The sequence below is a fragment of the Budorcas taxicolor genome, chromosome 25 (genome assembly GCF_023091745.1).
Source record: "Budorcas taxicolor isolate Tak-1 chromosome 25, Takin1.1, whole genome shotgun sequence".
NCBI classification, from domain to species: Eukaryota; Metazoa; Chordata; class Mammalia; order Artiodactyla; family Bovidae; genus Budorcas; species Budorcas taxicolor.
The window spans coordinates 41,157,707-41,170,970 of NC_068934.1; the positions used below are offsets into that span (position 1 = coordinate 41,157,707).

Below are 13,264 nucleotides of genomic sequence, written 5' to 3' on the forward strand. Positions count from 1 at the left end.
ACTGTAAGTAAGGGGTTATCCCAGCAGGTTGGGCTGGGGCTCTGGGGGCCATTGGGGTGGCTGACCCTGCACATGTGCACATGGTGGGTACACACAGGTGTGTGGGCACCTGTGTGTCTGTGCAAAGGCCCTGAGGTGGGAGGGAGTAACTTAGGGAACACCAGGCACAGAGATGGCCAGTGCGGCTGCACCAGAACAGATAGGGGGATGGTGGCCGATCATTGCTTCAGAAAATTGTTTTTGAGCACCTCCTATGAGAACTTCCATTCCCAGGAGGGAATAAGCAGTAAACATGCAGATAGCCTGCAAAATATAACCACGAGTGTAACACAGTAAGTGTTATGTAGAAAAATCGAGCAAGGTGAGGAGAAGAGAGGGCTGGTGGTACTAGGGTGTTATTTCCAGGTAGGGTGGCTGGGGACATCCTTTCTGAGGAGATGATCTAAAGTGAGAGTGGGCCGTACAGTTAGATTAGGAAGAGCATCCCCCAGGAACGAGGATCAGCAGGTGGAAAGGCCCTGGGGTCACCATTCAGTAACGTCTCTACCATCCAAGCTCTGTTCTGGGCACTGGGGACAGGGTGGTGGCCAAGGCTGATCATGCCCCTTACCAGTTCTCACTCCAGGGTGGCTGGCAGAGCTTGGGGGGTGGGCACTGAACATGATGGGCTTAGAACACAGGAAGGAGCCCACACTTAGGTTTTTGGACACTTGTGTTGCTGCCTTTGTACCACAATTAAAGGGTACAGACTTCTGTGTGCCCTCCATGCCAAGGCTAAGGACAGCACCTGAGCTCAATTCCCTAGCTCCTTGGAGGGTACTTCCCAGGGTCCAGATGAGAAAACTGAGGCCCAGAGCAGGGAAGGGTCACTCATGAGTCCTGGACAGACTCTGAAGAGGTCCCTGCTCCCTCCTGCCCACCCCCACCAGCATCCCGCCCTGTCTGTCCACCAGGACCCAAGCCCACCTGCTGCAGCCCAGTGCCTGGCCATGACTGTCACCTACTCGAGCCAAGTGGCCAATGCCCGTTTAGGCTCCTTCTCCCGCCTGCTGCTGTGCTGGCGAGGCAGCATCTACAAACTGCTCTATGGCGAGTTTCTCATCTTTCTGCTCTGCTACTATATCATCCGCTTCATTTACAGGTTCGGAGGAACAGGGGGGACAGCTCCAAGGCTTGGAGCTCCGAGGGCCTCAGTGATCTAGGAGCCCAATGCACAGAGACCTATAAGGCTGTGCTAAGCTTGTGGAAAAGCCCTAGAGCCGGGGGCTAAGGACCTAGGGGCTGGGGAGAAGAAAGGAGACAGCCTGGGAGGGAAACGCAGTACAGGTCGGAGCGTCTCAGAAACCCTTTCCTCCACCCCAGGGAGGGCCCTTCTCTGGTCCCATCCAGTTAGCCTGTTTTCCTGAACCCCACATGGTTTCTCTCACAGACCATGCCGTTTCTTTTCCCCAATATAAACATTTATTTAAGCAATATAGCAATATATTCTGTGGTCAATAAAACTACAGAATATATAATAGCATTTTTAATGAAAATGCATTAATGATGACAATGAATTGAAAAATATCAAATACATAAATTTCTTGAGTTCATAAGGATAATACTAATAACACAGCACATTTGTTTTCTTTGGTTGTTATTAGGGCACCAATATACTTTAGAAAATTAGGCTTTATTTTTTAGAGCAGCTTTACGGTAGTAGCAAGACTGAGCAGAAGGTACAGAGAATTCCCATGTACCCCACCCCCTCCTGCCACACACACAGCCTTCCCCACTATCAACATCCTACCAGACAGTGGGATGTCTGTGATAATAGATGAACCCACACTGACACCTCATTATCACCCAAAGTCCATAGTTTACGTTAGGGTTCCTCCTTGGTGATGTATACTCTATGGGTTTGGACAAATGTGTAATGACTTGCATCCACCATTACAGTGTCGTACAGAATAATTTCATTGCCCTAAACCCTAAAACCCCCTCTGTGTTCTACTGATTCATCCCCTCACCAGACATTTTTTTAAAAGACAAAACACTTTATTTCAACATTTTTAATATATTATTTTTATTCATTTGGCTGCACTGGGCCTTGGTTGTGGCATGCTCTATCTTTAGCTGTGGCATGTGGGATCTAGTTCCCTGACCAGGGATCGAACCCGGGCCCCTGTATTGGGAGTGGAAGTCTTAGCCACTGGACCACCAGGAAAGTCCCTCAACCTGCTTTCAAACAACTGTCTTTTGGATCCTTTAAAAGAGTCGGCAGTGCCTAAAACGGACTCCTTCAGCAGGACCTGCCTTCCTTGACCTCACAGAAAACCCCCTGAGGGTTTCTCCTCCAGGCATGGAGCAGAGGCCCCTTTGGGGTTTGGGGGCTGTGGAAGAAAGAAGAGGGACCTGGCTCAGGCCAGAGGAGGGGCCCCAGGCAGGCCAATGAGAGACAGAGAGGAAATGAGGCTATCACTCTCTTCTTACCCTGGGACTGGCTGGACCTGGGACAGATCTCAGCCATCTCCTCCTAGTGTCTACACGTCTTTACCCCAACCCCTCCCTCCCCCAGGATGGCCCTCACGGAGGAACAGCAGGTGATTTTTGAGAAGCTGACTCTGTATTGCGATAGCTACATCCAGCTCATCCCCATCTCCTTCGTGCTGGGTGAGCCCCCCTTTCTGCGCGTGGGGGTCCTGGTGGCTTCTCCAGGCTCCAGACAGGCAGATCACGAGGAGCTCCTGGGAAGGCCAGTTGTACATCAGTGCCTCTCGGTGGTTCAGGGAAATGGAGAGCCTGCAGCCAGAGGGACTGACATTAGGCATTAGGAAGGATGTCCGGCTAAGAGCACTTGAGATCCCACTTTCTGAGGGCAGTCCTGACATTATAGTAGTCTCTGGAGCCTTACGCAGGAGGGGAGGGATCTGGCGGATTTCCGGGAAAGCCAGTGGGGCCACAGAGAGAACTCCTGGCTCTCATGCCTTCACACAAGGCTCTGATGGTCTCTCCTTCCCGAGCGCCTTCCAGCAAGGTTGGGGCTGGGTTCAGCCAATTAGAAGGATGGAGAAACCGAGGCATCGCCCTCGCTGGGCTTCGGCCGCAGCGTGGGCCTTCGCCCCTCGCCCCCCACACCCCTCTGCCCAGGCTTCTACGTGACGCTAGTCGTGACACGCTGGTGGAACCAGTATGAGAACCTACCGTGGCCCGACCGCCTCATGAACCTGGTGTCATCCTTCGTTGAGGGCAAGGATGAGCAAGGCCGGATGCTGCGGCGCACGCTCATGCGCTATGTCAACCTAGGCAACGTGCTCATCCTGCGCAGCGTCAGCGCTGCGGTCTACAAACGCTTTCCCAGCCCGCAGCACCTGGTGAAAGCAGGTGGGCGGGGCCAAAGGGTGATGGGGCGGAGCCACAGCTGAAGATGGGTGGAGTCAGAGGTCCCAGTGCTGAGGATTGGGTGAGACCAGGGGTGGGATAGGGTCGAGATCTGGTAGGCGGGGACCTGAATTGGGTGGCGTGGAGTCAGGGGTCTGAAAGTGGGTATAGGCCAGGAACCGACTCTCAGACGACAGGGGTTTGAGACAGGGCTAAGGACTCATGGAAGGATGAAGCTTCGAAGAGTGAGGGTTGAGGGCCCCAGCAGGGCTTCGGGAACTAGTGAGGAAGCAGAGTCTACCTCCGTCTGCTCTTTCGCTTCCTGATGTCCAGTCTCCAGCCTGTAAGTCAGCAACCTCTGTCTCTGGCTTGCCTGACCAGATCCTGGTTAATAAGACAGATCCTTCTCACGTCTTCAGCCCAGAATATCACAGAGTAGAATTCAGTGATTATTTGTTGACAGAAAGAGGATAGCAAAGAAGCTCTGAGGTCCCTGTGGGCTCAGCAGGGACTTGGCCTTGAACTCTGGACCCCACCAGGCAGGGCCTGGCCAGCCACCCCTTCTGCAGCTTCTCCTACCCACTGTCTTCTCCACTTTCTCCTGCAGGCTTCATGACACCCTCGGAACACAAGCACTTGCAAAAACTGAGCTTGCCACACAACTCGTTCTGGATGCCCTGGGTGTGGTTTGCCAACTTGTCAACAAAGGCATGGATAGGAGGTCGAATTCGGGACCCTATCCTGCTCCAGAGCCTGCTCAACGTGAGCCCATTACATTGATGGGGCTGCTGCAGAGCGGGCAGGGTCCTGCCCCATGAGGAACAAGTTTCCTACAAAGAGAAGGCTTGAGCCCCTGAGGGTCTTCCCAGAGCCTGCCTTGGGACTGTAAGATCTCTTCCAACAGGATTCCATAGCCCAAGGTGGCCCCTTTGCAATTTCCCCTCCCATCCTCTCTCTAAAGTGGACCTCCAAGATCCTGGTTCCTTTTTGATAGTTGAGGAGGCTGAGGCACAGAGAGGTTAAGTGAGCTGTCCATGACCACACAGCCAGGGTCTGAGCTCCAGGCCCTGGTATCTGGAGACGAGCTGGGGGCTGAGCCTGGAGAGCAGGTGGTGGTCAAGACTCCAGCCCTTCTTCCTGCTCCCCTAGGAAATGAACACCTTGCGTACTCAGTGTGGACAGCTGTATGCCTACGACTGGATCAGTATCCCACTGGTGTACACTCAGGTGAGGACTGGACTGGTGAAGCTGCCCCTTTGGGAAACTCAGAAGACCCAGAGAGCAGCCTATGATGGGAAGGGCTCACTTAGAGCCTGAAGAAGAAGCTTCCTCTGGGAGTCACGCCTGGACTCTGCAGGGTCTTTTTAGCACCAAGTTCAAAGAGTTCGGGCCCCTGCCTGGTCCAGGCAATGGAGGCAATGTGATTACCCCCATTTAATTTAATTAATTTTTTAAAAATTTTTGACTGTGCTGCGAGGACTGTGGGATATTAGTTCCCTGTCCAGGAATGAACCCAGCCCCTTGGCAGTAAGAGCGTGGAGTTCTCACCACTGGACTGCCAGGGAATCCCCTCCCCATTTTAAAGAGGAGATCACGGAGACCCAAAGTCACAGGAGCGTGCACGTCAGGGCAAGTCCTGTCCTCCCAGCCTAGGGGGCCGCCTGACCCCACAGTCCCCACCCAGCCCATATCTGCCGCTCCCTCCCTTCCCCCCCAGGTGGTGACCGTGGCAGTATACAGCTTCTTCCTGGCTTGCCTGATTGGGCGGCAGTTTCTGAACCCAGCCAAGGCCTACCCTGGCCACGAAATGGACCTTGTCGTACCCCTCTTCACATTCCTGCAGTTCTTCTTCTATGCCGGCTGGTTGAAAGTGAGCCTCCCTGGGACAAGACTGGCTGTGGCCCAAGGCTCATGGCCAACTAGGAGAGGAGGGTCCCTACATTGTGGCTTTGGAGACAGTAGTCAGGCAGGAAGGACACCATTGAGGGGATGGATGGGTGGAAATGGCAGGAGCCCACATTTAGGGTGGGAGCAAGGCAGCAGGGGGCTCTACCTGAGGATTTCCGGAACCTCATTTACCCTTGAGGTGGCAGAGCAGCTCATCAACCCATTTGGAGAGGATGACGATGACTTTGAGACCAACTGGATTGTCGACAGGAGCTTGCAGGTATGAGGGGAGGAAGAGAACCTGTCCCCTGGACCCAGGAAGGGGGCCCCACAGTTCTGTGAATTGCCCTCCAACCATTCACTCCCAGGATTCTCAGTCTAACTTCTGAGGCTATAGGTAGCATCAGTCTCTTCATTTCAGAAGAAGGGCATCTGAGGCCCAAAGAGAGAGAAGTGACCCCTCCAAACTGTTAGTTGCTCACTTGTGTCTGACTCTGCAACTCCAAGGACTGTAGGCCACCAGGCTCCTCTGTCCATGGAATTCTCCAGGCAAGAATACTGGAGTGGATTGCCATTCCCTTCTCCAGGGGATCTTCCCAACCCAGGGATCAAACCTGGGTCTCCCACATTGCAGGCAGATTCTTTACCATCTGAGCCACCAGTGACCTCTCCGAGTCACCTGACAAATTCATGGTCAGTTAGGGCTTACCTTTCAGTTGGACTTCTTCTGTCCCTCATGACCAGGTGTCCCTGTTGGCTGTAGACGAGATGCACCAGGACTTGCCACCGATGGAGAGAGATATGTACTGGAATGAGCCGGAACCACATCCCCCCTACACAGCTGCCTCTGCCCAGTCTCGTCGACCCTCCTTTTTTGGCTCCACCTTCAACATCAGGTGGGAAGTGCCAGGGAGCCACTTCAGTGGGTGTAAAACCCCAAATGCAAGTGTCTGCTTAATTTAGAACTTTCAGTTAATACATATGCATGCTCAGTTGCTCAGTCATGCCCAACTCTTTGTGATCCCATGGACTGTAGCCCGCCACGCTCCTCTGTCCATGGCATTTTCCAGGCAAGAATACTGGAGTGGATTTCCATTTCCTCCTCCAGGGGATCTTCCAGACCCAGGGATGGAACCCATGTCTCCTGCACTGGCTCTTTACCACTGAGCCACCAGGGAAGCCACTTAATGCATATTGGGTGTCTTACTAAGTGCTGGGCATTGTACTATGCTCTATATATATATATATATATATATATATATATATATATAAAAGCTATTTTGTTGTTGTTCCACTAACCTTGGTTTGTTATCTCTAGTTTTTAGATGATTAAGTCCAGGTTGGTGGCTCAGACGGTTAAGCGTCTGTCTACAATGCAGGAGACCCGGGTTCGATCCCTGGATCGGGAAGATCCCCTGGAGAAGGAAATGGCAACCCACTCCAGTACTATTGCCTAGAAAATCCCATGGACAGAGGAGCCTAGTAGGCTACATGTAGTCTGTGGGGTCGCAAAGAGTTGGACATGACTGAGCAATTTCACTTCACTTCTTCACTTCACTTCAGAGAGTTTAAATCAGTTGCCCCACCCAAGGTCACATAGCTAGCAAGCAGCACAGCTGAGCCAGGTATGTCTGGTTCCAACTCCACACCCTTAACACTTATCTTGTGCTGTGTAAGGACTCTTAAAGCTATAAGGGCCCTTAGGTACCTCCAATCAAACCCCTCTGTGTCCAAAGTGGAAACTGAGGCTCAGAGACAGAAGAGACTTACTCAAGGGCATTCAGTGGTTAGTCATGCAGCTATGTCAGGGCCTGGTTGCTGACTCTGGCTTAGAACTCTTGTTTCTAATAAAGAGGGTGGAATGAAGAGTGGGAGTGGGGTTCCCTGGGCAAGGGAGCAAGCAGGAGGTTGGGTCATCACAGGCACCTTCTGAGTAGACTTCTTGCTACAGAATATAGGCCTCATGTCATCCACAGTAGCCACACTTCACCCTGCATGGGTCCTGTTTCCCTGATTTGGTTAGAACCTCTGGAGTTGTACCTGGGCCACAGTGGGCCAAGGGGCCGCCCCAGACAGCTCTGTCTCCCCAGAATGACAGGGTGTGTGTGTCGGGGGGCGGGGGGCACTTTGGAGAGTCTTTGCTGCATCTCAGGGTCCATCCCATCAAGGTTTTCTGACGCAGGATTAAAAGCACTGTTCTCTTTCTAAGAACCGAATATCCTATTAAGCTGTCAGTAGAATTAGCTAGAGTCCAGTTTGTGTAAGGAAGGTTTGGATAAGTGATCAAATGATTAAGGATGGAGGCTTGCTTAGGTCAGAAATGTTGCTGGAGGTCGCCTCTGAGTTCTCCATGGACTGTACTCCAGCAGCTGGGGAAGGTGGATAACAGACTAATAACACACAGACTTGCCTACAAGAAGCAGTTTAGTGAGGGAGCTCAAATCCAGGGCCCAGTCTCTGATACAAGGTACAAAGTACTGGATGCCTGGGTAAGAGACAGAGTGTAGAACAGAGATCACCTTTGGCCACCTGAGAGGTGGCCTCCAGCTGGACTAGGAGCTGGACCCTGAAGCATGGGGAGAATCTGGACATGGGCCAGGGCAGCCACATTCTGGGGTAGGTAGGTTTTCCCTTGCAGAGTAAAGGCTTTGGGTTCCCAGGAAGTCAGGTTTTTACCCATAACTGGGGACTGGCAGTTGATTGCCTGGAGTGATGGGTTTTAAAAGGAAAATGTGGGTGCTGAAGAGGAAGTCCTTAAATTCCTGGCCGGGAAATTTGGATGTTAACAGGGACAAGAGGTGAGCTCAGCCAGGAGGGATTAATTGAGAGGCACAGGATGGATCAGCAGAGAGGCGAGTCTAAGGTGAGGTGAGGAAGACTGTGTTCTGGGCCTGGGGCCAGAGGGAGGGAGATGGGAGGTTAAAGGAGAAGTCACATCAGGCTTCAGGCCATTGACCCTCCACTAACTCTTGAGTCTTCTGTTTCTTTCCAGTCTGGATAAGGAAGACATGGAGTTTCAGCCAGATCTAGAGGAGCGAGAGGGTGCTCACTCTGGCGTCACTGGCCGCTTCCTAGGGCTGCAATCCCACGACCGCCAGTCCCCTAGGACAAACTCGAAGACCAAACTCCTGTGTCCCAAGAAAGAAGTCCTTTCACATGAGAACCAGCCCAAGAACCTTGGAGGGGCCGGGCAGAACACTAGCGACCAGGAAGACAGCAAGGCCTGGAAGGGGGAAGATGTTTTCAAGTCCGTGGTGCTCTACGCAAGGTCAGGCTACCACAGTGCCCCACAGACACCCCTCAGCCACACCCCTATGGTCTTTCCGCCTGGACAGTCAGCACCCTCAAGTCTTCGCAGAATCTCAGGCATAGATGACCCTGTCAAAGATCAAAGCCTTCAGCCTGCAACCCCCAGGTCCAAGAAGAGTTTTGAATTGCTCCCAGAGAATGCTGGGGCCTCAACGGAGCACCCAGAAGTTATTCACATGAGAAGGAAAACTGTCGAGTTTAACCTGATGGACATGTCAGAGGCCCCTGAACATCTCAGAGAACCGCATTTGGGACAATCGACAAGCAACATACACACTATACTCAAAGATCATGGAGATCCTTATTGGGACTTGGAAGACAGGTCTGTCCTCTACTCAAACCAGGGTCACTAACCCCCCAGCTCCCCAGGGGTGACCCTCACCAGCTTCCCTTGCTCTGAATCCCACCTTTCGTTCACAATTCTCTTGTGGTCCTGTGGTGGCCAGGGCATGCTGGCCCTACGCCCAGCACTGGCTTGGGATACACACTGGGCTGCCACAGCAGGCCCATGGAAAAGTGTTGGGCGACTTTTGCTTATTTTACCCAAGAGGTTGGCATCACCAGGACTTCTCCGGGGCCCAGGTATAGGAAGGTGAGGTGGTACTGACAAGAATGATGTCGAAAGGCCATGAGGCCAGGTTTAGCCAGGTAGATGTTACCAATGGACCCAGCTCACTTTAAGCAGGGGTGGCAAACACACACATGGGGCAGAATTCAGGACTCTTAAGCTGTAGCCCAAGAACTCAACTTACTGCCCAGGATTAGCTGGGAAGTCACATGATCTCTGCTCCCTAACAGTTAACAGGGGTCCTGAAGCACTTCTGAGTATACCATCCACAACCCTGGGAAATGGCAGATAAGGTGGGGGCATCTTATGCTTTGGGGACCTCACTAAAGACTTCTGAACTTAAATGAGTTCTTCCTGTTTTGAGGTCAACCTTAAGCTGTTGCAATACCACCAGAGGTTTCCCTTTATTCCAGATTTCCTGGACATCCACTCACCCAGTTAGACCCACACTTCCCCACCCCCAATCACCATGTGAGAGGAAGTATAACTTCCCATTTCTGGATTCTCAGAGCAGTTCTTCTGTGGTCATAATACATAGCTTTGAAAACATTTAACAAATCACTGCAGCTGGTTGAGAGGATAATATAGCTGGCTAGCAAGGACTCTGCTGTCTTCCAACACTATTCACTGGTGAATATTTAAGATGTCTCAATTTTTGCCCTCCTATTGCAGCTACTATCGTACTGAAATGAAGATTATCTTTCTGTACTCATGTAAACTTTCTCAAATTCTCACTAGGGATGAAGCACATTCCTAGCCTGCTTCCTCCAAAGGGGATGCTCCACCAGCCTGGTCCTACCTGCGTGTACACCAGCAGGACACTGATCCAGTCATAGGCATACAGCTGTCCACACCGAAGAGTATGTTTCTATGACAGCCTGAAATAAATGGTTGGCTTCATGGATAACACAAATCAGTAGTTGCAATTCTACTTTAATAAATTGTGAAAGCTAGAGATGCCGGAAACATATAACACCTAATTCAGAATCAGGAGTCCTTAAGTTCTGTGTGAATTCAATACACTCAAGCCTTGGTATCTTTCCCAAACTAAGGAATTTAATAAATAAATACAAATCCTCCTCGGTGTTCCATTTTGATTAGCATGACTAAACCATGGTGGTACTTACACATTCAATCAAGCTGACCTAGATACTTTTCCAGCCCATCCCCAAAACTCAAGAGACAACAACTGGGTACCAAATTACTTTATTTGAAGGAATGGTACTAAAGAAAGAACTTAAGTAGATGTTTTGTTACGACTTATAGAAAAGATGAAGGTAACCCAAATATGCATGCACTGCCTTGGTGACCAGGGAAGTCACCCGTGTGACTGTGGGAAGCCAGCCTGAGGCTTAGCTGTCACTGTGTCCCAGGGTGTGCTTGTCAAAGAGGTACTCTGCCATGCCCGATCCAGGGGCCCCCATCTTGCGCAGGTTGGTTATGTGGTCACCCAATTCTTTGATGGCTTCCACCTGTTCATTCAGGTAATGAGTCTCAATGAAATCACACAGCTAAAAAAAGAGCACAGGCAAGAAAGTTATTGGTAAGCCTCCCCAGCCCCTCAGGCAATTATTTCCTCCATCTACTCCCAGGTGTCAGTGTACTCACATGGGGATCATTTTTTTCAGTGGCCAGTTTGTGCAGTTCCAGTAGCGACTGATTCACACTTCTTTCCAAGCACAGCGCACATTCCATTGCATTCAGCCCATTCTCCCAGTCATCACGGTCTGGTTTCTGAACGAGGGGAGCTTAGGTCAGTGTACCTGCAACCTCTAGGTAAAAATGCCAAGCCAGCAAGCATCTAGTGTGTAACAAACAACTGCAACTGGCAGAACGAAGAGCACCGAGGTCCCCCTGACAACAGCTTCCAATTTAATATCCTGGCCCACTTTAGCTTAAATGCTAAGCTTGAAAAAGCACAAAAGACTAAAGCCCAATGTCTCATCTAACAATGACAACTGCTGGCATCAGGGATTTCTGATACGTGAGGATTGCCAAGACAACCCAAGGATCTTTCGTTTACCTTGATATCCTGAAGGAAGATTCGGCCGCCTCGCTGGTTCTGCAGCTTCATCAGTCTCTCAGCATGTTCCCTCTCCTCATGAGATTGGTGAAGAAAGTATTTGGCAAAGTTCTTCAAAGCCACATCATCACGGTCAAAATAGTACGACTGAAAGCAGAACATGAACATGTTAGGCAGTCCCCAAAGAAGGCAGTCTGCCAGCTGGTTTCTCAAAACCCAGCAAGGGTCTGAGCCTAAGGAGACTGGAGTAGGGTGTGTTCCCTGATTAAACAATAATTCATTTTTACTCTGAAACACAAAAATGAAACTTGGTCCTTGAAACTGGAAGTTTGCTTCCTGTAAAATATCATGGGAACCGTCTCTACCATGGAACTCTTTAAATATTTCTGTTAGTGCAAAGTAAGGTTTCTACAACCAGTGTCAAATTTGCTCGAAGAGACATTGGAGTATTTACCCTGCACTATTAGTGCCTTCTCTTTGAACAATCCTTGTTCAAACTTGAGCTGTCAGCTTACAGCAGGCTGATGGATTTCTAAAATTATCCCACGTAGGCAAGGTAACAGTTACCGGAAACGCTACTGCACATTTAATGCTAAATATATTACCAGTAGAAAACAAAAATTTGATTCCGTTTTACATCCTTGCTGTATTCAGGTGTTCCTAAAATGGAATGACAGTCACAGAGATCCAGGTCTCTTCCAAACCCATCTGCAACATGTCTGTTCTTGGATGATTTGCACAACGCTGGCGGTTAAAACAATTCTAACTAAAACTCCTATCACACCGCCTAAAACAAAGATTTTGGAAAACCGATTCCACGCATTACTGCGTGGAAAAATATCTGGCCCCGTAACTGTTGGTGGACTTTATTCAAGAACTAAGGGTTCAATTACGCCACAACCCTTACACACAAAAAAGGTAAATTAACTAGCCGGGCGCAAGGACGGGTGACTTAGAAAGCGCCAGTGTCGGCAGAAGGGGAGATTTCTAGATGTGCTTCCATTAAGTGGGACTTAAGAGATAAGCAGAGAAGAGAGGTGCGGCCGGTTCTTCGGCCCAAGAGATAAACCACTTCGCGCCAGCCCCCAGAGCTGGCTGGACACCATTACCCAGAAGGCTCCGCCGCGCTCAGAAGGGTGGGAGCTTAACCTCCTAACGCCACCCAACCCACCCCTCCTCCCCCGATCACGTGGCCGGAGGCACAAGAAGGGATGGAAATGCTGAAGTCCACTTCCCAAACTGCAGGATCGTACTGGTGGCAAGCGTAGCAACCCCGTAAGGAAACTCAGCTCCCTTTAAACAAAAAACGGTGCGCAAAAGCTATCCTGGCCTATGAGGGAGCGCTCCCAGGAGACAACTGCTCAGAATTTCTGCGCAGAAGTCCTCGGGGATTTGAAGCAACCTCCATTTTCCAGGAAGGGCGCAAGGAGGCGGGAGACTGGAGGCGGGAAGCTAGCTGGAGACGAGAGGGCCCGCCCGGGAGCCACACCCCCACCCCGCCCCGCCCCGCCGCCCGGGGAGGTCGCGCCCGCCGCCCGCCGGCCAGCCCGCGCTCACCATGGACAGGTAGACATAGGAGGCGTAGAGCTCCAGGTTGATCTGGCGGTTGATGGCGGCCTCCGAGTCCTGGTGGTAGTTCTGGCGCACCTGCGAGGGGGATGCGGTCGTCATGGTGGGCGGCTGAAAAGGGGCGGTGGTGGTGGTGGCGGCGGCGACGGCTGAGCGGCGCTGGAGTGGCGGCGGGGACCTTGGGCCGGTCGGAGGGCGCTGTCAAGTGGTGACGAGGGCTGGCTCTGAGTGGCCGGCCGGGGTGAGGGGGGGGACGAGCAGCCGGGTTCCGTTCAAGCACTGTTGAAGCAGGAAACCGCGGCGACCCTCCGCGAAGACTGTGGCGCAGGTGGCCGTCGCCCGCCTCTTATAGCCGGAGCGGGCGTCAGCCCCGCCGCGGCCAATCACGCTGCCCGTGCGCCGAGCCCCGCCCCTTCCGGTGCAAGCGCGGCTCCGACCAGCTGGGATGTTGGGCTGGGGGAGGGGAGGGACGGAGGCGGGGTGGGGGGCGGCGGTGGTGGGGCCCAGGGGCCCCGAAGGGAGCTGCTTGTTGTTTGCAGCGTTGGGCA

General features: G+C 51.9%; 2 protein-coding genes across 2 annotated transcripts; one reads left to right on the plus strand and one right to left on the minus strand.

Annotated features, from left to right (window-relative positions):
* The first annotated feature begins 989 nt into the window (after window positions 1-989).
* BEST1 (bestrophin 1) lies at window positions 990-9,881 on the plus strand. Its single transcript, XM_052662192.1, has 10 exons — window positions 990-1,141; window positions 2,558-2,652; window positions 3,130-3,363; window positions 3,968-4,122; window positions 4,510-4,587; window positions 5,078-5,230; window positions 5,447-5,527; window positions 5,992-6,143; window positions 8,240-8,878; window positions 9,863-9,881. The coding sequence occupies exons 1-10, from the start codon at window positions 990-992 to the stop codon at window positions 9,879-9,881; spliced, it is 1,758 nt and encodes a 585-aa protein (XP_052518152.1).
* A 433-nt stretch (window positions 9,882-10,314) lies between these two features.
* On the minus strand, window positions 10,315-13,053 carry FTH1 (ferritin heavy chain 1). The gene is made up of 4 exons (XM_052661894.1): window positions 12,705-13,053; window positions 11,148-11,294; window positions 10,733-10,858; window positions 10,315-10,635 (listed from the first exon to the last, which is right to left on the minus strand). Exons 1-4 carry the CDS (start codon window positions 12,816-12,818, stop codon window positions 10,477-10,479), a joined length of 546 nt encoding a protein of 181 aa, XP_052517854.1. The 5' UTR covers window positions 12,819-13,053; the 3' UTR covers window positions 10,315-10,476.
* Between the last annotated feature and the right edge of the window lie 211 nt (window positions 13,054-13,264).

Bases quoted from the DNA above. Each gene is read 5' to 3' on its own strand.
- BEST1 (XM_052662192.1), top strand. From the start codon at position 990: ATGACTGTCACCTACTCGAGCCAAGTGGCCAATGCCCGTTTAGGCTCC. The intron at 1,142-2,557 runs GTTCGGAGGAAC...TCCCTCCCCCAG, and splicing joins ATCATCCGCTTCATTTACAG to GATGGCCCTCACGGAGGAAC. The intron at 3,364-3,967 runs GTGGGCGGGGCC...TTTCTCCTGCAG, and splicing joins GCAGCACCTGGTGAAAGCAG to GCTTCATGACACCCTCGGAA.
- FTH1 (XM_052661894.1), bottom strand. From the start codon at position 12,818: ATGACGACCGCATCCCCCTCGCAGGTGCGCCAGAACTACCACCAGGAC. The intron at 11,295-12,704 runs GTGAGCGCGGGC...TTCTGCTTTCAG, and splicing joins CCTATGTCTACCTGTCCATG to TCGTACTATTTTGACCGTGA. The intron at 10,636-10,732 runs GTGAGTACACTG...CTCTTTTTTTAG, and splicing joins CTGAAAAAAATGATCCCCAT to CTGTGTGATTTCATTGAGAC.